The following is a 24,084-nucleotide window of genomic DNA, read 5'->3' as shown; positions in this document are numbered from 1 at the left end:
TATAGGGTGGTTTATTTAGGAGCGCCTCTTTAAATAGATGTGAAGGGAGAAATATTTGCCTGCAATAACTGTACCATATATGAAGAGGTTTCTTAGATGTAAAACTCTACTGACCATAAGTAACACATCTGCGCGCACACATACGCAATGATACATAATAACACGTACACATACGCGCAAAAAAAGCACGTACAAACGGATGCAACTACACCGGTGCGCACACATCACACGAATGAGTGGGTGAGCGAGCACTTGGTAGATGGTGCTTCAATGGCCGCACACCACTGAATACCGACACGTTGTTACGGCGAATTAGTTTTATTGTAAAATATTATTTTGCAGGTTACACTCAAGTTTTTCTTCAAGGCTGGGTGTTGTATACGCAGAGTGTGCCCATATGGCACGTACTTTCCCGTCACCGAGGACCATGGCAATGGCAGATCGAGCACCCGAAGAAGCACTTCGAACTGAAAAAACTGCTGTGTGCACTACAGTGACACGGGCCAGCCACTGACAACGAGCGGCTGCCCTTTGGCAGAGCCTGCATCGGCAGTTTCGATCCCGTTCAGACAGAAGTTTAAGCGGCGCTTTCACGGGAGAGTGAAGTGTGCCTTCTTCGGTAGTACCTATGCAAACGCACGTTACGAAAAAAAGAGCCCCAACAAAAAGGACTCACATCTCACAAAACTGTCCTGCAAAAGTCCTCGCAGGTTTTTCTCGTAACGCACGCATGCACCCGACGCTCGCGCAAATACGAGAAAGAATCTCTCATCGGCACTCGCCGTGCACTCCACCACCCGTTCCACTGGAGTTCACCGCCGCCGGTGGAAGGAAAGACGGTGGGGGTTCTTAAGATTTGACGTAATAGTTCTACGGAAACCCGCAAGGTGGAGAGAAGTAATTAATAAAGAGAGAATCAGACATCCACCCGTTTGTAGCAATTGCTACAAAGGAAACCCATACGGTTTCCTCGAAAGAAAAGACTCACAACTGAAGAAAAATTCCTCCAGCTCTGGCACTCCAACCCGAGACAACCGCCTTTCCGGGGCAGCCACTCCACCATCTGAGCTAACCAGGCAGCTAGCAGGTGGCAGGGCGAAGTCGAATTCGTCAATAACACGAAGCAAAGGCAAGTGTTTGACATAATAGTAGTGCGGAAACCCGCAAGGTGGAGAGAAGTAATTAATCAAAAGATGGACGGGTGGATGTCTGATTCTTTTTAATAATGGGTTCTTAACATGTTTGAAGCTGCTGTTAGTCGCGCCGGGACTGTGTTTTCTAGATGTCTTTAGGCTGGCTTTTCAGCCACTTATATTTTGAGAGACCAATGAGACCAAAGTTTCAGACTCGACTTATGTTGTGCCGTTCTCCTGCATACATAGGCACATCAGACGGAGTACTAACGCGAAGGTTACCTAAAGCATGTATTAGTATGGTGTTAAAGTAAGTGGTGGTGCTAATCAGTGTTGGCAGCACCTCGCGACTTCAATATGACGCGTTTTGTGGCGGCTTGCGCTCATAGAGTTAGTATATACTAAATCTAGAAGAAAAACTTAGCGAAAGAAGTCGCAACAGCAAAGCCATTGCCTTGTTGCTACGCATCATTTTTGTAACGGTAAAGATATCCGAAATAATATCCAAGAACCGGCATTAACAGGTAGCACGTGTGTACGGAGAGCGTGTAGAGTTCATTGTGTATATTTTTCAGGAATGTCGGATTGCTATTCAGAAAGTATTGGTGTGATAATTACAGTGCGCGAAAACATGCGTATTGAGCGAGGCGGGATCACGTTGAACGTCTCGTCCGAATCGCATCTCGTCGTCTACGAATGCGCGCCTGCCCTTAGCATCAACATAGCGGCACCGTTGCTAAACAAAATTAAATTATGGGGTCTTACGTGCCAAAAACACTTTCTGATTATGAGGCACGCCGTAGTGGAGGACTCCGGAAATTTCGACCACCTGGGGTACTTTAACGTGCACCTAAATCTAAGTACACGGGTGTTTTCGCATTTCGCCCCCATCGAAATGCGGCCGCAGTGGCACGGATTTGATGCCACGACCTCGTGATCAGCGGCCTAGCACCATAGCCACTGAACAACCACAGCAGATGCACCCTTGCTGCTGGAGTTTTGAACGCATGGGCTTTATGATGAGCTTTGCCTCTAGAATTGTTCATAATATCTGCGCTCGGGCTCTCGGTGATCATGTTTCCCACCCTCCTCAGACATTGTCGACACCACAGATCAGCATACGTGCGAAAAGCACGATGGGGCGCTGCTTCGTTGCTTCCATGTATGGCTGTTTGTCTGCTTGCGAGAGGCACCGTACGACACAGCGTCGCACTTTACTGCATGCCAGCGATCTCTGAGGGCTGACACGACGTGGCTTTACATCGGACGACGTACGAAGAGCCAGCTCGCGCAGACTGCGTGGGATGTGCAACCGCGCGGGGCCCGCTCCAGGACGGTTATTCTCCGGTGTCTTAGCACTGCCGAGGCGGACGTTTCTGTCACCGCTCAGAGCGACATAAAAAAACTACTGCAGTTTGTTTCTTGCATGAAATAGTAACTAATGGACTAAAGTTGTTTTGAAAGTGCGAAGCAGCGCCCGGTACTCAAACATGGGTGGGATCGGGAGATGCGATGCGAGAGCATTTCGGCCTCGGCGACAGACACCACATGCCGTTGCCAGAGCGACGTGTTTTGCACGATTTGCCCTTCAAATTGTCGGCGTCGAGAAAACTAGATGAATTTATTAAAGCACGACATAACTGTTGAAACGTTAGTCGTTTTTTTTTGCAAAAACAAGCGCACTACTGAGCAGCTGCATGGGATCGCAAGCGCTGTCGGCTGAGGCGCCAAGCTGGTGGGCCTGGCCAACACCACCTAGATAGCACAAGGCATGTTTACTCCAATCCATGACGTCACGCTATCTGGCCCAAAACTTCCATTTACAAAGCTGGCGTAATGAGAGCGGTCACGTCAAAATCACGGTTGCCTTCTCGGGAGCATCCCCTTTAGACTGTGTGACAGTCGAGCCAGGTAACATGACGTCATGGATCGGATTGAAACAGCCTTGTACTATCTAGGTATTGTTGGCCTGGCTCGAGCGAAGACTGTCTTCGGTAGCATACGTTATTAGTAAAGGCAAGGCGGAGAAGACCAGGACTCACGAAGAACACAAACGACAGGAGCGGTGCCTTGAGTCCTGGTCTTCTGCGCCTTGCCTTTACTAATTCAAGCATGAACCTACTAGCCCAAGCAAGAGTTTTACTTGTACGACATTAAACGGCGCTCCATTGTGAACTGTTTCTCGCTCGAGCGGCTTTATAGAGTATACTCCTTTAAAAGGAGCATCGCGTAAAGACTTGATTTGTACTTGCTGACGATGAAGACACCTTTGATTCTGACTCCGACGACATGGTGTAACAAGCTTGCCGCCAGCAGACGAATATTGCTACTGTGAGCTTTTCAAGGTCACCAGTTTTCGGATTCACGAGATCGCGCGTACAGTAAGTTGGGACCGTCGCGGTGCAGCGCTCGGTTCTTTTGCTTAAGGGCTCCGTGTCGCAGAAATCCTGGCGTCGGACGTCGTTTCGTAAAAACAGATTTTCGAAGCACCCATACCCAGACCCTCCATGCGGCGAATGGAAGTTTGTGATATAATTGAATTTCTCAAGCTAAAATGCGTACAAAAATCATGAAGTACGGCTTAGACTCAACCTGCAGGCTTGAGAGCGTCTGATTGTAATTTGGCCATACGAGAAAGGATAATTCCGTTATGCGATCGCTCAAAGAAACCGCTTTTCCAGCGTTTCTACCATTCATAAGCCAGCCACGGCGTACGTCATTTGCGCACGTCGGCGCCCCACTATCTTCGAGGCCATGGAGCGGCGTGCCTAATTACTTGCAACACCTCCAGCTGGCGTTCGCCTCCGTTGCATCGCGGCCCATGCAAGAAGCCACGCTTCTACCGGAAAGACCGTCTTAGTGCATAGCGTTCGCAGACAGCGTTTTCCGGTAAACGTTACGGTTACATACGCTCCAGTTGCCGGGAAGTGTGAGTAGCAGTCAGAGATATTTGAATGCTATCCTTTTCCACTCCTAAAGACGAAGCTTAAGCGCCCTCCGAATTTTGAAGTGAGGTTAAAATTTACCCTAATTAAGGGCGCCAACATTATTTCGATGTCAGGTTGGAGCAAATATGGTGTCATTCCGTGATTATCAGACGCACACCTGTTCATTAAAACAGAAAAGTCAAACAAATATTTGACTCAACCTGGAGCATGGACGAAGAAAGGGGACGGTATGAGCGCTATATACATTGTCAACAAGATTTATTTGACGGTGGAAGCCTATGTATATATATATATATATATATATATATATATATATATATATATATATATATATATATATATATATATATATATATATATATATATATATATATATATATATATACCCACAGAAAGACCCACTGAAATCGACACGTGCTTAACGGCAAGAATCGAGCACCTGTCTTTTTGTTTGTATACGAACTGCTGAGTAGTGATAATAAAGTACAGTTTTTTAATGTCAGCCTAACCAGTCACCCTTCAAATGTTTGTTGGAGGTACAGTCCATGAGGATAGAAATACTTTCTGCCCTATAATTCTATCCACTCAGAGACTGTCAAACGACTATCGCGTCTCGGAGAATTCGGTGTGCACTAGCGAAGTCCTGTCACCCTATGCACTCAAGCTTTGCGTCGTAAATGTCGCGGCTCTAAAAGGCATGTTTTCTTACGTCGTCGCTAGTACTCGGCGTGAGGGAGAGGCTTGTCGAAAATCTGAAGGATAGCGAACAAACCGTTACGAAAAACGAAGGAAGAAAGTTTAAATGCCGAACGCAATACCATATATGTATAAAACCTCCCACAACGTGAAGGAGGTGGCCAATAATTACGGGACAGACATGGTATTCTCGATTCCTCGAAAGCTAGCTAGCCTCAGCGCTCGAATCGGTAGAAAAAAAAGGTTCCGTAACGTGGAAAAGTTTTGCAGCCTGTTACATTCTTGTAACACGTGAAGGGGCAAGCCTGCTTCAAGCGTGCTTCAAGCATTAAGGTATGCGACCGGAGGAGTCAAACTTCTTGCAAGACATAACGAGCCGCACTGTGAAGGAGGCTATGGCGCTGTAGGTCGACCTGCTCAAGAACGTATGCACGCACCTCATGCACTACTTAACGGTTATTTCGGTTTTTTTTTTCTCGTTTCTTCATTCATACTCAGCCATTGCATCTTTGCTTGAGCCATGAGCTCGAACTATGACCCATTCTTGATGATGATATTTTTCGCTTCAATGGGCTAGACGCCGCTTTTATTTTTTGCGTATGAGCCACTGCAACGAACCGCTTAAGGCTCGTTGCAATGACTTAAAAAAGCACAAAGCATCCAACATATACAGTATAACCGTAGTAGTTTATGAAATCCTACTGACATACGGCGAAGTCTACCGAAAGCAGACGGGACCATGCTTTAAGGAGTGCCTCGGTGAGCATAAGTGCTTTTTAAGACAAAAAGGCATCTTTTTGTTTGCTGCGAAGCGTTCTCAAAGAAACCATGTCATGCCTGTGAGCCAAGATCAAACGAATTCAAAGTGCTACTGAAGAGTCGCGATAAAGCAGCCCGAGAGCCTACAGAAGCATTTTATACTCAGAAAAAAGGACATATGTGCATCTGTGATAGATCAGTGGTTCTACGCCGAAGTTAAGATGCACTTTCTAGGTTCTTGTCCTTAAACAAGTGTTGATTTGAGTGGGTGCCGTTGCGCATGAGTAAAGACACATGTATGTAAGTGCCTATCATCAAGTAAATATTGTTCACAGTACAGCGCTCGTCCCGTCCTCTTGCTTTGTCCATGTTTTATGTTGCTCTTGTTTGTATTTACAGCATATACACCAACAAGCCCAGCTACAAGTGCTGCAGAAAGAATTTGGTTGTCACTGGTCCTCTCAGATTTCAAAGCCCGTAGTAATCCGCGCTATATATTGTTGACGAGCGGGCCATGCCTTGTGAGAAAGGCGTCGGTATTGTGCGGAACGCGGTGCCGAACGGCAGCGTCGGTGGCAACCGATGTGAGACTTCAAAGCCGGGCGTGTCGCTGTTTACCGCCTTAGAAGCAGCATGTCTTTGTTGTCCAGCTGGATCTTCAGCAGAGCTTCGGGGTTCCATAGATATTTTCGGATATTTCAGCGGCATAAGAATGCTTAAACTGGTTTAGTTGCTCATGTTCGATGGTTTAAGCATAAAATATTTAGTCAAGGTATAGCTCGTTGCCAACCGAAACCTACATCTACATTTTGTAAAAACGATGTTTCAGTATTTTCATAAGTGCTCGCGGTAGAACAACTTTCTATACCGCATGTATGCAGAAGCACGCGCAATGTTGGCAGCTTTGTAACGCTGGATAACGTTCTGTAGCTATTCTCAGGGTTCTCATCATTTCAGATTGAGCGTGGTTAATCTGCGCTAATCATATATAGTAAACGTAATCTCCCTTGAACTTAGATAAAAGCCGAAGCTAGAACTCAATACGAGACAGTCACTCCCGGAAGCAGAGATGCTGAGCAGTGCATTTAATCTTATACTACTCTAGCGGGGATGTTTAACATACCAAAAAAAAGGCTAAAATTGCGCATGGGCATACTCACCGCTTCCTTGAGCTTTCTCAACGGCAGCGGAATGAACATTGGGGTCGATGCGGCATGACTGGATCTTCGCCGGCAGCTTGAAGATTCTCTTTGAGCTGGAAAGGAGAGTCATCTGGAGCATGGTGTCAATAAATGACACCCAGTTACCGTCCCACTTGAGCTTGCCGCATGGTCCTGAAAAATAAAATTACGACAGCCCCGGGCTTTATGGGAATATAATGCGAAGCATTTGCCTCACAACGCGTGTGACGAGATGTTCGAGCGTTTCAGTTTGCGTATACCTCACTTCCGCTATTCGTACTCGCTAAAAAGCTATCGGAAGAAGTGCCACGCATAGACTCTAAGAATCCGGTCTTATATAGCAAGATTATGACGTGAACTTCCCCAAGACCGTGTATTGTAGAACACGTAAAGCCATCTCAATTACTACGCATAAAACATCAGTGCAATGACACGGCCGATCTGGAGTACTTCCGTGCGCTCTTTCTTTACCATCGGAACAGGCATTGACAGTACGGTGTGTTGGCAGCGAGAGCTACCCGCCGTGGTTGCTCAGTGGCTATGGTGTTGGGGTACTGAGCACGAGGTCGCAGGATCGAATCCCGGCCACGGCGGCCGCATTTCGATGGGGGCGAAATGCGAAAACACTCGTGTGCTTAGATTTAGGTGCACGTTAAAGAACCCCAGGTGGTCAAAATTTCCGGAGTCCTCCACTACGGCGTGCCTCATAATCAGAAAGTGGTTCTGGCACGTAAAACCCCAAATATTATTATGGCAGCGAGAGCCAACTCTATGTGGCAGCACTGTCGCCATGATGGTGAAGGTAGATGGCCACCGGTATGCATTGAAATGTGTGCCTTACGACGCTTCGCTGCTGGCAGTTTCAGCCGAATTATTGTAGTACGAGGCTCTAACTGCGGTGAACTGATAATATATTGCCTTCCAGGGACACATTTTTGCATGAAACTAATGGGCAGAGCATTCATATTTTACGTGAATGGCGCACAAAATGTCATTCAACAAAGAACTGGTACTCAGTCACACAGTCTCTGTTTTGATACGTCTTTTTTATCGTTGGGTGCGTTTCCCTTTCATTACGCCGACTCTCTCGGCATTGGCGTTGCGGTGCTCAACTAATGCGTCGTTAATGTGTACCACATTAATAGTTATATGTCATTACAAGCACCATATAGCGTTATAAATTTTAATGAGGAATGAAAATATCCCCAATAAACTGCCCACATTTACCGGATGGTGCATGTTGCCTAAAAAGTAAGTAAGAGCGCTGTCATCAACCAGGAAGAAACGCGATTTACTTGGGGAGCAGCGATATCGACGGCACGAGCGCGAGTGTGACGTCGACAACGCTCCTCACGACGGTACCACTGTTCGCATTACCGTTGGCAGTGATCGTGAGATTGGTTTTGTAGGAAATCATCTTTAGTGTCACGTTGGTAGCTTAGCGTGAGGCAGCGTGCATTAGGTTGTACTTATCTTTATTTTATTTATTTCGTGCCCACAGCGCCCATTCAGGCATTACCGAGGAGGGGTGCACAGAAGAAAAACAAGCACAAAAATTGCAGGTTTGCATAAATTCGTGGAAGCGAAAAACAGAAGTGAATAAAAATATTCCGACTCTAAAATAACCCGGACCTTCTCGTATCAGTTTCATTCACTAAACATGCCATGACAGTATTCTGCTTCACCGCAGTGCTTTTGCTGTTAATGGCAATAAAAACTGTGGCTTGTGAAGCAGCATGGTGATCTTCCGAACGCGGTGGCGCTTGGTGGCGTAGTGTATTTTCTTTAGTTTTTTTGCTATAGTAACCGTCCCGAATTTAAAAAGGAAGAAAGAAAAAATGGGGCTTATGAACTGCAGTTTGTAAGCCCCAACGCCCTCTTCTGTAAGAAGAAGACTGTGTTGGCCTGGATAGTGAATGAAAGTGATGCGAAAAAGCCTAAATTATTTTAGAGTCGCAACACTGTTGTTTACTTTAGAACCTAACGCGCGCTACCTCACATTAAGCTACCAAAGTGACACTAAAGATAACTTCCTGCAAGACCGATATCACGGTCCCTGCGAATGGTAATGCGAACAGCGTTACCATGGAGAGGAGCATTGTCGACGTCACACTGACGCACGTGCCGTCGATATCGCTTCTCACCAAGTAAATTGCGTTTCTCGCGAATTGATGACAGCGCTCTTACTTACTTTTTCTGCAACGTGTACCAGTCTGTCCACATTGGCACTTTATTTGTGATATTTTCATTCTTCATTAAAGTTCCTAACGCTATATTGTGGTTGTAACGACATATGCTTGGCACGACTCCGGTTCTATCAATCGCATCCCACTTGAGAGAACTCCTAACGGAACGTGGAGTTCAGAACACGATATATCAGTGTAAAGGGAGCGAAGAACTAGTTGAATACGCGGATTGCCACTGAAGTAGTGTTGCCTATCGGCCGCACTGGGCCTATCCCTAAGGTGGTCGCCACATCACGTCTCAACTAGTTAGTTCCTAGCATTGAAGAAGAGGGAAACTACATAGGTAAACTAGCGTTCTCACTGTTGAACAAATATCGGGAAATTATTCCGCAAAATGTCACCAGGTAGCTGAAGCTGCCCGTGTAAGGCGGTATCATTGGGCGACCCGACCATGTGTGTGACATCAATGGTATGTCCGGTGGCAGTACGAGTGATTTGATCAAGCGAAGCTTTCTTTGCTTCTTGCTCTCACTTTGCAGGAGTAGACAGCTGCTGTCTCGTCAATTATACAGCTAGGGCAACTGAATCCTGCAACTCGGCATATGCCACTAGGTTCGTGTCCGAATTGAGAACTTGGACCGCCAGCTATGTGCTACAGGACATGTGAATGTTCTTGGCCATTCCTAAAAAAATGGATATGTGCCACTAAATAGGTGCACGAATTGATAAGCACAACTAGCAAAAAAAAAGTGAGCAAGTCGGCATGGAAAACAGCCGAGTGTAACGAGGAAAGTCGGCTACACCGAAATGAAGACGTTGACAAGACAGCAGAGAGAAGTTAGGAGAGCAAATTGTCTCGTGCACCAGCTTATAAATTACGCTGTTTTGTTCTGCTGGAGCGGAAGGCGCTGCGACTATAAAACATGTTGAAGAATTTTCTTGTCATCAGTAAATGAAAATGTGCACGAAATTGAGGCCAACATTACCTCTTCCTGTAGTGCATCATTGGAAACAAATTTTGGTAATTTGCAGCGCACATTCTGCGGAGTACCTGAGGATATGCTGCGTTGTTACCTTGTGGTAACACCGCGCAACGCCATAGCTGCTATGTCACCGCCGGCAGGTCACACCCTATAAAGTCCAAGTTCAATAAGACGACGGATGCCAAGGAAAGGTTGCGAGAGTGAGCCGAGAAGCGGGATGTCTTAATGCGCGATGTCTTCCCGCGCACTCAATGTTGCACGCTACGTACTGAAGCACTCGCAAGTTAAGCTTGGTCGTTTCTTTACATGGGTGTCCTTATCGCTGAGTGTTCAATTTACACATCAGGGCCAGGTTAGCCCACTTTCATTTATGGCAGAATAAATATGCGACCCTACTATTCGAGCTATATACAAACATGTGCGGGCGTGTGCGTGTGTGTGTGTGCGTGCGTGCGTGCGTGTGTGTGTGTGTGTGTGTATGTGTGTGTGTGTGTGTGTTTGTGTGTGTAATATAAGGAGTGCATCGCCGCTAGTAATACAGTTTTGAAAGGTACCGTTTCCGGAAGTTTAAACAAAACTGGCTCTCTGCCCTCATCGTACCAAACCTGATATTTTCAAACCCTTAAAAGACAATTTGCAGAAATGCAGACGGCTAAAAATTGGCACGTATACTTGTTTATCTTTATCGGGTGGCAGCGTTCTATCGTCTATTTAATATTATCGATCAGCGCTGGGCGCACCTGTACCTATCGGAAGTTTCTCGAATGTTATCGATGGGTTTACCCCTTGTCTGTTGTAACGGAACTTTGTATAATCTGATTGCATGTATGCGCGAAGCGAATTGTGTAGCACTTTCTGGAAGACACGCAGGCACCAGCGATTACCCTGGAACTTTCAAAGACGTATGTATAAAAGCCGACGCGCTTGACCCGCCGATGAGATTTCGGCGATTGCCGACCGCTTTCGCCGCTATTGCTGTGCTTTGAGTGTAACTCGCTTTTGTGGGCACAAGTCCGAGCAATAGAAAGTTAGTTTAGCCATTCATAGTTTTACCGCTGTATTGTTCACCGTCGCTACTGCGTTACAATATAGACAACAGCGCAATACTTACTATGTATTTCAGCTTTTGTTGTGCCCTGAAATACGCCGTGGTACTCGTAGCCCCGTAGCCGGAACTCCTTGTAGATGTCTTCAGCTTCGAGCTCGTAGGCCAGCGTGTCGGTTGGCGTGGCCAGCGCTTCTTCGTCGAGGAGCTTCTCGTTCTCCGCAGCCAGACGAATGGAGCCGCTCGCGACCACCGTTCCTGCCTCGGAGATCTCGAACTCCCCGGATGTTCGAATGATGTTCACGAGATACCGCACGGTACCTTCAGTCAAGCGTGAAAGCGGATTCAGCTTTACGAATCATGCTAGCATCTTGAAGAACATTCATGTCGACACGCAACCGATGGTTTTGCAAATGTCTGTTTGTTGTCCTTTCGGCTTTTAATTACTTTTTCACACTGTGATTTTGCAACTTTCCAGCCATAATGATGCTATTATCATTTTCCCACCGAGTGAAGCAACGAAACGGAGTAGATTTTGCATTGGTGAGATATTATCTAAGCCGCATAAGAAAGGATAAAACTACAAGCTGCTTTTAAAGTGACAACTTTCTTTAGCGACTTCGCCCTATTTTGATGGACGTTGCCCTATCTCACATGCTAAAATCCAGGAGGGGGCAAAAAGCAGACGAAGAAATAGCAGGTGCACTAGTGGAGTAGGAGAGCAAGTTGCCTAATTGGTAGGATCACGCACTACACTCTTAAAATTTTCACACCCTTATGGGTGTAATGCGGGTGTATTCATCTTTTCACCCCTTGCAAACACCCTTGAAACACCCTTTTTCAGCGCAAAAGGGCGTTCAACAAGAAAACACCCTTGGAACACCCACAGTCTTTCTAATTTACACCCTAATTATAAGGGAGTAAGTGAACAAGCTTACAGTATATGATAAATGAACATTGCCAGTTAAGGCGTTGATATTGGCTGTACATGAAACGCGCGCTACCTGCGCTTGAATCAGGTAGCTGGAATGATTAGATCGGGGCACCTAGGCAGCAGCGCACTGGCTCCGAACAGTGGTCAAAAACGAAGTTTCCCACGAATGTTGATATCGAACGGATGACACTAACGCGCAGACTTTGCATAGCCAGATATCTGCAAAAGGCTTCATATGACCAATAGCAAAATATTTACAATGCTATCACTCAATGCTTAAAGGTGTGCAACCAGTTAGACTGGGAATGGTTAGAAGTGAGGGCTAACGGTAAATAGCTCACCAACTTACGGTTTGTAGATGACATTGGCATACTCAGCAACACTGCAGACTATTTGCAACAAACGTTTGAGGAACATGTCGAAGAAAGTGTAAGTCTGACTGAGAGTTAGTATGCAGAAGAGAAAAGTAATGTTCCGCAGCGTGGCGAGAGAACGAATGTCATGGTCGGCAGTCAGCCTCTAGAACCTGCGCAGAAATACGTTTATTGAGCTTAATTAGTCGCAGGGGCCTCTGATCAAGGAAATTAACAAAAATAAAATATTAGCTGGAGAGCTTACGGCAGGCATTACTAAATCATGACCAGGGAGCTTACTGCTAACCATTGCTTTCTACCGTTAGTTACGTATGGGGCCGAAACTTGGAAGTTACCAAAGAAGCTTTGGAAGACGTTGAGGACCGCGCAACGAGCGATGCAATGAAAATTATTAGGCATGATGATAATAGACTGGAAGACAGCGATGTGGATTAGAGAGCGAACGGGGATAGCTGATATTCTGGTTGACATTATGAGGAAGAAGTCGTGCTGGGCAGACATTGCAATGCGTAAGGGAGAGAACTGCTGGTCTATTGGAGTTGCAGAATGGGTGCTAAGGGAAGGGAAGCACAGTCGAGGACGGCAGAGAATAATGTGGACGTGATGGAATTGGGAAACTTGAAGACACGTGGAACCAGTTAGCACAAGACAGGGGTATTGGAGATCGCTGGAGAAGATTTCGTCCTGCGATGGACGTCAGAATAAGCTGATGATGATGATGACGTGACGACATCCATGCTAGCTTCGCGGCATGTCATTCATGTTATGTCATGCATGTGTGTCATGCACGTTCTGATAGCTCGATTTGCGTCGATTGCGCGGGGGGGAGGGAGGGGGGCTAGTAGCGGCGTAGCCAAGTGGGGCACGCCGGGCACTTGTAACGCTCACTAACAGTAAAATTTTTGCTGCTATGGCAATGGCCCCGCTCCTTCCCCCTCCACGGCCAATTGGGACCCCCCCCCCTCACACGAAAAAATTTTCTGGTTACGCCACTGTCGGGAGAGGGTGTAAGATTGCTCTAGACCCCTCCCTGTAACTTGTCAACGGAAACGGGGGACGGGAGGGCAGCTGCCGCCGGGCCGCAAACCTTAGGCAGCCCAATTACCGGCTGCATTTCCCTTTGCACGTGAATACTGCTCTAATGCCATTACACTGTAGGATCTGTGGCGGTTCGAGGGCATGCGACAATAAAAAAAACCCATACAGCCATCAGCAAGTCTTAGCTTGAGCAGATCTTTGGGAGCTGGGCAAGACTCTCACAAAAAAAAAAGCTTGGCACCCCTCTTACAGGCATTGTCAACTCTGGGTCCCACCGCTCACTGTACATTTCCGGTAAAAAAAAAAATCACACCGGAACTCCTCTCGGATTTGTCTAAGTGTGCGTAAGCATTGTGACTCTTCCTCATCTACACGCAGTCCATGTCGTTATCAATGTTATGAGACTTGAGCCGACAAGTATAAGTGACAGCGCTGCGGCGACACGAGCTGCTCTGGTCGGCGGCGCAAGCAAAGTACTGCAGGTGGCGGGGCCAGGCGCGCTGGTGACGTTCCGTTCGTTTTGAGCTGTTATCGCTCTTTAGCCCTCCTCATCCGCGCCGAAACATTATCAACCGTTCTCCGGCGGCGGCTGCTTGTGGCACGGCCGCGCGAACCGTATCTTGAAAGCGAACTGCATTGTGGACAGAGTGTGCCCACTGCTGAAACCTTCCCGCGCTGTGTTCGCACCGTTTACTTCGCTTTGAAAACAGACGCGCGTACACCTATCTTGAAAGTGTTCTGCGAAAAGCGCATAGTGCGGCATGGGCTGAGAGCTTCGTGAGCGCAGTGTTCTCGCCGCTTCGGTCGCGTTGAAGCGAGAGCTAGCACGAAGGTGAATTCACTCGCTGTTGCGGGTTCTATTTTGAAACGTATCGTGTGGTACGGACTGACGGACGGATGTTTTTTCTTGTTGGAGAAGTATAGAAATGCTTACGTTATAAAAAAAATTGCAGGGTTCGCGAATTTCGCGATAAGAACCAACACCAACCCACTCCTCGGCGCCCCGCGGAGCGATGCCGTCTTGATCGCCCCCTCCCAACCCCGGGAAAAGGGACACTACCTATCTCAGTTGAAGAAACGATGATGAAACGTTAACGACAAGAACGGCATCTCCTAACGAGTTCTCTTATGGCCTCTGAGATTTGCGCGCGCAGCTGGCGCGCGCGAACCTGGGAGGCCCTAATTGGCCGCTTAATAGCATAAAAAGACAAAGATAATGCCAAATGACACAGTTAAAAATTCAAACAAATAACTGATCTTAATTATACTGTTTGGGAAAAAGAAATAAAAAATTAGACAGCCGCAACACACGCCACTAAAGCCACCACCGCCGGCATAACGCGGAACCAACAGTTGGCAACCAAGGCCGATTCAAATAGGTCGCGAAGCTTCGGGCGAAAAGCGGTTCAGTACAGATTGTCACCGACATCAGCATGGGGGCTTATGGGAGTAGCGATCGAAGCGCGACTATGTTTGGAGGGAACAAACATTTGGAAAGAAAAACGCCTTTTTTAATTCAAACGAGACACGTTAGATTCATTCAACGAAAATAAAATTCCTAGTCAATTTTATATGTTCGTGATGAGTTAAAAAAATACGTTTAATTTTATTATTATTATTAAATGCATTTTTTTTCAGCGCCCATCGCTACAGGGGGCGTTGACGCCACTATCACTCGCAGTGCAATGCACGTCTTGAAATGGGCAGAAAGGCGCACTCGTATCACCTGCTGAAATACGCCCCCCTCACAATTTGTGCTTTCTTGCTTGTCGAAGTTTGTCTGAACTTGGTGACGCGGGTAGCTTCATTGCTTCTTAATCTGTTCAGTCAAAAGTAGTGAGTTGCGACCGCCAGATAATTGTGTAGTTGTTTTCGTGCGACTGCGCTGGCCGACGGACTTGGCATCCGACAATAGGATCAGCACTCTACACCTAGAGCTTTCGTCGGCCTCCAAAGAAAGTATGTTCTGCGCAGGGATGCGATTTCGACAACCGTACGGCTGGCCTTTTCCTGCATCGCTTTCCACGCTGAAAGCTCGAAACGCCCATCAAGTCGAATGGCGGGGTATTTGAATATATAGCTCCAAAGGAAGAACAACAAAACAAATTTCGCGCCTTCGAAAACAAAATGACGTCACTTCTGCTTTTAACGGACATGGCGTCGCGTTATTTTTTCTTCCGCCGGAAGTGTTCCCACCACATACAGATGGCGCTAAGCCCCATGAACCGGCGATGGACCGCCATGTTTTGAACGTATGGGCTCCTATGGAAGCTTCGCTACCAGGTACATTTACCTTGTTGGCAACATTCATTCGCGCGTCATTGCTTCGTTCGCTTCGTCTTCGCAACGAGAGCCGCCATCTTCTCGCGCCTAACGTTTTGTATGGCTTTGTTCTCTGCAATCCGCGCACGCAGCTCATCGGTGGATGCACGTCTGCTCGGCGTCGCAATGCGGCCTGCGTCATTTTTTGGTGTTCGTGCAATCGGTGTGAAGCATGTCGCATGTGAAATGTTTGGTAGAAGTGCCTCACGTCCAAGTCAAGCCGCCGTACGGGTGTATGGCTGTGCGCCCTGTTCTCGGAAGCGTCAACGGCTTTCCGGCATGCGGATTTCAGGTACGTGCAAATGCGTTTCGCCCTCCTATTGAGCTCCGGCGCAAAGCGTGCAATATTTCATGTGAAAGATGCAGTGCCCGTCGTCATGGTGTGAATTTCGAGCGGCAAACGAGAACTTTGGCATTTAGAGCACACCGCGGCTGCTAAGTTAGCGTGGAAATTGTTTTACGTTACCGTAATATGTTGCTGTCAGTCTAATCTGCGGCTTGTGGACAGCTAGCCCATTGACTTTTGCTTGTGGCAGCGATAAGTATATAAATGGAAGCGGTAATAATTTTCGAGAGCAGAGAGTTGTTTCGCTCGATGTTTGGTCGTGTTCATGGCGTTATGAAAGCTAGAAAACTAACTGGCTTTATCGTGCTTAGTTCCAACTCCAAGGGGCGTAGCGTTGGCGCTGTATATGCTTGTTTTCGGTGTCACGAGTACCACTTTCATGCTTTTGTTGCATGAGAGGTAGCTGCTACATGCCGTCTGGGCAGAATACAACAAAAGCAATTTCCTCACTTTCATACGTATGCAATGTGACGTAACAAAATTTCCAGCGTTTTATTCGGAGCGTAAATATCCAGTATAGTTTAGTAAGAAACTCGAATTCTGTCTTAGCTTAGTAGGCGTGAAACAAGTGAAACTCTTTCCTTTTTGAATTCGCCCGCAGATGCGTCATCGGGTAATTGACAGTAGCTTCGCTACGTGAGTTGTTTTATGCGCCAATATTGCCTGGTTAAGTATCCTGTTAATTTATGCCGACGCTCGTTCATCTTGATTTTAAGCGGTTACTATCCCCGAGTACCGGACGATGCCAAACTTGTGAGGTGTAGCAAACGCAGGAAATTCAATGTGGCGTGGCTGCAAGTTCCTGTTTTTACGTTTCTTGCATTCAAAGCCAACAGAGTATCACTGATTTATTTTCCATTTCTGCTGTACTTGATCAATCTAATGTGACAACTGCATTTGCTCTTTAATGTTCTCCATTTACTGTGTATTCAGCTTGGCTGCCGTCCTCTCTTCAGAGGATGCTGCTGTGATAGCTCTTTCGTATAGCACATGCCTCTAGGCCCTTGTGTTTCAAGGGCTCTGGCGAGGCAGCAGTGCTCCAAGTAATTTTACCATCCTGTATATTTTCTATTTTGCATCATTCTTCCACGATGGATTTTAATGTTCATACTATTTGTCATTAGTCATCGCCAGAATTTTATAGCACGTAGATTTTACGCACTTTACAGCGACAATTTTTAGGCTAGTTTACAGCCAAGTTACATCTTCCATAATACATCGTCAACATTACCACTTGTCATGGCCCTCTTTGGCCAAACGTGGCCCTTGCGCCATAAAACACCACACATCATCATCATCAGCTTGGCTGCCAGAAAGAAAATGCTTGAATTTCTTTCAGTATCCAAGTGACGAAATATTCCACTGACGGCCGTGTGTGAAACACGCAAGATGACAAAACTGATAGCAAAATGATATTTCTTTTATAGCGTTTGGACTCGACTTTTGGTGAGGCTGTCGATCGACCTTGGGCCTGGTGACAGCACACCCGACATCGCCAAAGTGCAGCCTCTCAGTTGAGTGCCCCCGAATGGACCATCAACATCGGAAACTGAAGCAGAGCCAGGTAGGGCCAATTTTTACTTTGGAACAGAATACTGACAGCTGCCTCTTTTTTTAAGAACTAAATAACATATTTACAAACCAATCCTTTCTCTTTGTGCAGCCTACATAGAATTGTTTTTTGTTCTTATACAGACCTTCAGAAAGCAGTTCTTCTGAACCCTTTTTGCATGCACAAATAAATAAAGAGGAGTTCACTTTCTGAAGAAATTGATGCACTGAAATGTGCGTTCGACACACAATGAGATGCAAGGTAACCAACAACTTTAAAGCGGTAAAAAAACAAGTTTGAAACAAGTTCTAACATCATAACCCGCCTTGGCATACGGATCTAAATATAACAGCAACAGAGGTGCATGCAGAGAAGTGTTTGTAAATGTTTTCAAGATATGTACATTGTCTATGAAATTGTTTTATTTACTTAGAGCTTCTTGGTGCCATGGCAGTGCAGTAAAAGCTCAAAATGATGCCCCTGCTCCTAATAAAGCACCTTTAGATATTAAAATTAAATTATGGGCTTTTACATACCAAAGTCACAGCCTGAAGTTTTGGGAACCTGGCCTTCTTTAATGTACACCTGAATATAAGTGCATAAGCGTTATTGCATTTTAGCCTCATTGGAGGGCAGCTGTCATGGCCTAGATTGAAGCTGGGACCAGCATGACTGAGCAGCATGGCATCATAGTAAGTGGGCTATAACACTAGGTCAAAATGAGAAATACTGCTTAGAACTACCAACTTCTTGGCTCACAAGCACTTTGCACTAAGTTAAAGGAGTATGGAGTACTGACAGCGACTGTTTATGTACCAATTTCTTTTTAACCTGACTCCATTATTAAAGTGCGAAGCTTCAATTAGTCAAAACCAGCCTAAATTACAGAACCAGCTCAAAACACGCACCATGTATAGCTGGATTTGGACATGAAATGGAGTCAATTCATGTCGCCGAAAATGGAGGTGGCAGTCACACTATTTCATGCATTTTGCCTAAAACATAGTCAATAATTAATCAATTTCTAAAATATTCTTTTCAAAAAGTTTTTTTTCAAGCATGAAAGGAGGAGCCAAATGGTGTTCAGGTGCACGAGCGGTTAGTTGCACGGCACTTGCATGTGTTCACTGGCTTCTTTCAAGCTTGAAAGAAACATTTGTTGCACCTATTGAGCAGTAGAAAGCTGGATTGGGAATTTTTCAGGGTGCTCTACAATTTTCGCACTGACACTTTTGCTTTGAATATAATATTTGAGCAGTTAAGTAATCGTTGCTAACTAATTACCTAATTACGAAAAATGCAAGAATTGGTTTCACTTTCTCAAAACGATGGCAAACGACATTACCTTGGTGCTGTCCAGCTACGTTGCAGTTGTACATATTTAAAGCTTGCATGTGTTATACAGACCACCTGGTAATTACAAGGCATATATAGAAGTGGCTAAGTTGTGTAAGCCAGCCATGTGTAGCGAATCATGAGAAACAGCCATGTTTCTTTGACTTAAGGGCATGATAAGATTGACATGCTCGACACCTTGTATCAGTGTGTTCTAGGCCTGTTCGTAGTTTAGCTACTACATAAACAATATTTCTCCACGTGTAAGCTCATATGCATCTTTCAAGTATATTGCCTCGTGTGTCCAAAATAAACCATCCTCGCGCTTCCTTCATTATGTCTTTATCTGTTGCTGTGCTAAATTTTTAACATGCAACTGCACAAATTTTCATCTAGTTTTCATGTTTCCTCGTTGTTTGGTGGCTTTATTTCTGAACAAGTTGTTTTCGTTAAACCCTGTTGCACACAGCAGTACACAGCATTTCTGCCTAGAGTGGAAATATTTTTTTTTTCAGATTGACATAAATACACCTTGCCTGGGCAATGTAAGGCATTCTACATAACACTGCCATGCAATAATGTTTATATTGTATTCTAGCATCATGCAGAACTGTTTACTTACCAGATTAGAATATGTATAAGTGTTGGAAGTAACAGAACTGGAAGAAGCCAGCAGATAATGAGGCCAAGGAAAGCATACAGGAACATGTGTTAAGTTTTTTTATATGAAGTATAGAAATGATAAATTCTGGGTAAGTGAAAGTGGATTAAAAGATATCCACCTGTGGGTGGAGAACGGACCCATAACCTTCACATTACACATGTGATATACTAACCACTGTGGTACTACTGCCGTGTTCGAGCGTCGACAATCTTAGGGGCCATTGTGGACGGTTGAATGCTGCCTTGGTGGCACAGTGGTTAGTGCATCGCATGCCTAATGCAAAGGCTGTAGGTTCGTTCTCCCCCCATGCCTGGTTGTTTTGTTTTTTTTACCATTTTCATTTCCCTTTATCATTTCTACATTTAAATAGAAAATTACAAATAAGTTTCCACGTGCCTTCCCTGGCATCTTCCAGCTGTGATTCAGAAAAATTTTGACCCTCAGTATCCTTTCTTCTCCTTTGGAAGAACAGGAGCTTCATTTTAAAAATAATGAATTCACCTTGTTCAGTATCTCAATGTGGTCTCAAATCTTATCATAGCATGTGTATTACTAAGTGAAGTTTTTGTTAAGATGATATAGCATGGGACCTAATTAGTAGCCTTTGTGTACAGATATATGACTAGTCTAATAAATAGGAGGATTTTAAGAAGCACTTCTAACATGGTCTGAGCATGTGTTTAAAAAAACTAATCTAGCATGATTTCAGGCATAACTGTTGCCCCTGAAAAATATTTGGATAATATGCATTGGCATTGTTTTTAGAGAGCACCAATACTGCTTTGATAGAGGTAGCCTCGTGGAACATGAAGCATCGCTTCTTGCTGAGTCAAGGAAATATTTGCATATCTGAGGTGCATGTGTCATAAGCTCGAATGCTGTTTAGAGGCTGCTAATAAGAAAATTACTTGACTTGCCTTCCAGAGATTGCTTCAGTAGTCTATGCTACTCCATCATAAACAATTTACCAGGGTGAACATTCACCACAGTTGGCTTTGCAATGTTTATGCAAAATACCACAATTGGTTACTAGACATGTGACTGCACTAAAACTTGGAATTAATGACCAGTAAGATTTATGGGACCAGCAAAACTTAGTTTATTACTCCAGAACAAAATGCGAGGCACTTCGGTTATTTCTGCCATAGAGTTTCTTACAGTAATTACTAGAGGGAACTCTGGCGCTGCAGTCGTACCACCATGGGAATGATGGGAAGCACATGGATTTGTCGGATAATCGTGCTTGTGAATTCAGACGTTCTTGTGGCTTCGTATATTATACGCTATATAAATATCATTGCCGTAAATTTCAGCGCAGTCTATACTCTTCGAAGTGCAGAAGACGGCATCAACACGCACAATTGCTATTAATTGCAACAATTGAGCTTGTCCAGGTAGCCAAATCGAAGGGCGCCAAGCGTCTCAAGGCACTGGTATGCCCGCGATAAATTCATCAGGGCGTTGCACTCGCTTGTCGTTACATGCCTCCGTGGCTTAATGGTTTCAATATCAGACTTCTGTTCTAGAGTTCCTGTGTCTGAATCCTGTCGTCGGACGATTTTCATGTTTATTTATTTATTACACAGTATATTGTTGAGAATGACTAGTTTACAAAGTCACAAAGCCGTTTGAAGCCAAACAGATGAAGTTTAGGCAAATCCATGTACTTCCCATAATTTCCATGCTGCTACAGCCGTTCTTGTTTGATCTCCTGTGGACACTAACGTCAGAGTTCCCTCTAGTAATTATTGTATGAAACTCTGATTTCTGCGCCTCACTCGTGCAGAAGCGGCACCACACCTGCTGCGTAAACATGCACTACCTTTCGGCCAAGTGCAGGGAATGCTGTGAACTCGCCCTGTACAAAGCCTGCACTAAGTAAAACGAATCACAACGTGCAGGTGCTGCCACGTTGAACTGGTGGAATGAGGAGTGAAATTCAGCACCTCCTGAACTAGTTCAGAAAGTGCAGGTTAATCTAGTGGAGATTATATAGTAACAGAAGTTGAGTGATTCTGCGTTACATTCACGAAATATACTTCATGATACTTTTCCATTTATTTCATCAGTTATTAAGAATCCCTTTTGCATTGTTGGACAAAACTACAGAATGCCAACATATTTTCTAGCATTCACTGGTAACAAACATGTCAAAACTTGTTCTAGTGTCTGGATTGCCGCTTTAGCCGTTAACCCCCAAGTTAATTCCGGAAAAATGCACCAAATTTTTTACGTACTCAATTTTTCGGCGTCATTCTCATTCTAAAAATATATTACTTCATTGGTCTCTGGTTAGAAATAACACAAAAATAAGAGCTGCTCTTGAGGGCAGCTTTCCCTCAATGCCGACTGTAACTCATCTTTGACAATACGAGCAGCATAACATCGGGCAGAAAGAGTGCAACTCGTCATTGGCGATATTGGTACTACCTCCAGTCACTAGTACAGCTTGGGATCAATGGTTAAATGTTGCGACTTTGTTGATGCCCAATTTTAATTCTGCAGCTGTTACACTTGGGTGTAGCATGTGTATGTACGTGTGCATGCATTAAAATGACTTCACGCTAGAGCAAAGCAACTGTAGTGCAGAGAGGCATTAGTCATCTTTATATATTTGCTTTGTAAAGATGCACTAAGTTTATTTTTTGCAGTATAGGCTTGGCGCTAATTGGCCAAAGATGCCCTTGTGCTACTAAAACCTATCAATTAATTCGCTTTTTGCAGTAGCAGGTGCTTATTCCTTTTTCAGGATCGATCTGTGAGTTTTAATTTGTTTTTCTTGAACTGTGCAATTTCCACTCACAGGACTGCATGTCATGTGAAGTGTTCCTTTTTCAATCAAGAATGTTGAGGTTGTGTTTGTGAAACTCGATTTCTTGCCTCAAACGAGCTTGTACAAACTGACCAAGCTGATAATTCTACCTGCTTATATATTAAATGTGTTGCGGTTATGAACCCTCATAATGAATGACACATAGTATAAAAATTTTATCTAATAAAACGATTTAATGAAATTTTTCATGTTTTTCGCGTTCGTGTTCACTTCTCTACTCTCGTGTCCTGTCTGCATGTCTCGCCTCTTTTTTTTGCATATTAAATATCGTATAAACTTAACCATGCTTTTTTACCACAATGCAGGGGGAAAAAGCTCCGGTAACACCATGCATTCAGTATGGTGGCCCAGACGTGTATGCAAGCAACCTCCTTCATGTGGACCAAGAACTACTCTGCAGTGTCTCACAGACTTCCATGCGAAGCCCTCAACATTCTCGTCTCAGTGGAATGGCTGCCCATCTATCTGCGTGTCCATCACCAAGACGGCTAGTTGTAAAGCTCCTGTACCCATTTAAGAAAGCTTAATGATTTTTTTTATTTAGTTTTCACGGTTGGCCGTAGAATCTTAACATTTTTGATGTTTCTAACGTTTTTACCTGGCACAAAGTGGCGCAATATCTTTAAACCAGTGTAATGTATTTAAGTGATGCTCACTCTAATGCCTATCTGGTTTTGTTTGTGTTTAAGAAATTTGAATGTCTGATGAGGTAACAGCATTTAAATTTGTCATCGTGGCTTGGTTCAATGAGCTGCTAGGAAATAAGATGCAAAACTTATCACATGCCAGTTGTAGCATTTTTGTATTCATGACTAAAGTATACACATTTCAAAAGATGGAAAGTGGGGAAAAAAAGCCTCAAGAACATAATCATCCTAGGATTGTCATGTCCTTACAACTCTGCAATGACTAATGCCTCATGCATCTTGGGAGCACAATGGTTGCAATGCCTACAGGTATACTTGATAAGAGACTAGCTTGCAAAAATTTAGTTGAGAGTTAGCGCTCATCCTGTCTGCTTCTAGTCTGTGTCCATGCCACTTCGCGCTACAATCCAAGGTCATGTTACTGTACCAACTCGCCCAACTTTTTATCCTTGTGTTAAAGACACACTCAGACTTGTTCTTACTTATGTGACCTGTTATTTTTGTGCTTTATAATAAGATGCAGTGCTTTTCGAATGAAAACGTGATATTTAGTAGTGAGGTTATTTGAAAAAACTGTTCTGCTTAAAATTTAATTGAGCAAGCCTGTGCCATTATTCGGTGCTTATGTCTTTGTATTGGTATGGTTTTACTCATTTTACTTTTAAAATGTGCAAACATTATTATGTAACCATTTCTCTTGAATGAAATAAATACTTCTGACATTTCGTCACAAATTTTACAATGATGTTGTTCAATTACGTAACCTTAGACTAGCTGATTGTTGTTCTGGTAGCTTAACTTACAATGCCTTTGCAATATTCAATGCAAGCACATGGTGAAAAATAAACTAAGTTATTGGGTATAAGCAGGTATCTTTCAGTAAATGGAGCATACATATATTTCAGGAAATAGTGCATGCTTATATATTGAACAGCAAGGACAGCTACACATGCTGTTTTGTTCGTAAATGCTGAAACATGATTCGACGTGGAAGCACTTTGTTCTTTGGCTTTGAGTGCTACCTTTAAGTCATGTGTCAAAGTAGTAGTAGAAGCATCCCGTGGCGATAAATGACAACTTTGATGAATAGAGGTGTAAAATGTGTGCT

The 24,084-nt window shown here is 44.6% G+C and overlaps 1 protein-coding gene and 1 long non-coding RNA gene across 2 annotated transcripts in view; one reads left to right on the top strand and one right to left on the bottom strand.

Annotated features, from left to right (window-relative positions):
• Positions 1 to 24,084, bottom strand: part of LOC135916603 (fatty acid synthase-like) — a 170,527-nt gene that overhangs the window by 72,155 nt on the left and 74,288 nt on the right. Inside the window, exons 15-16 of the mRNA XM_065450033.2 lie at positions 10,998 to 11,252; positions 6,697 to 6,870 (exon numbers count right to left, since the gene is read on the bottom strand). Of these exons, the coding sequence (XP_065306105.2) occupies positions 6,697 to 6,870; positions 10,998 to 11,252 (429 nt within the window). The remainder of the gene's footprint in view (positions 1 to 6,696; positions 6,871 to 10,997; positions 11,253 to 24,084) is intronic.
• On the top strand, positions 15,612 to 23,529 carry LOC135916604 (uncharacterized). The gene is made up of 3 exons (XR_010568982.2): positions 15,612 to 15,891; positions 17,373 to 17,509; positions 22,635 to 23,529. It is a non-coding gene; the product is annotated as an uncharacterized lncRNA (long non-coding RNA).

This window comes from Dermacentor albipictus, chromosome 2 (assembly GCF_038994185.2).
Source record: "Dermacentor albipictus isolate Rhodes 1998 colony chromosome 2, USDA_Dalb.pri_finalv2, whole genome shotgun sequence".
Classification (NCBI taxonomy): Eukaryota; Metazoa; Arthropoda; class Arachnida; order Ixodida; family Ixodidae; genus Dermacentor; species Dermacentor albipictus.
Note: the sequence above shows the minus strand (reverse complement) of the source record. Positions and strands in the feature narration are given on the sequence as shown.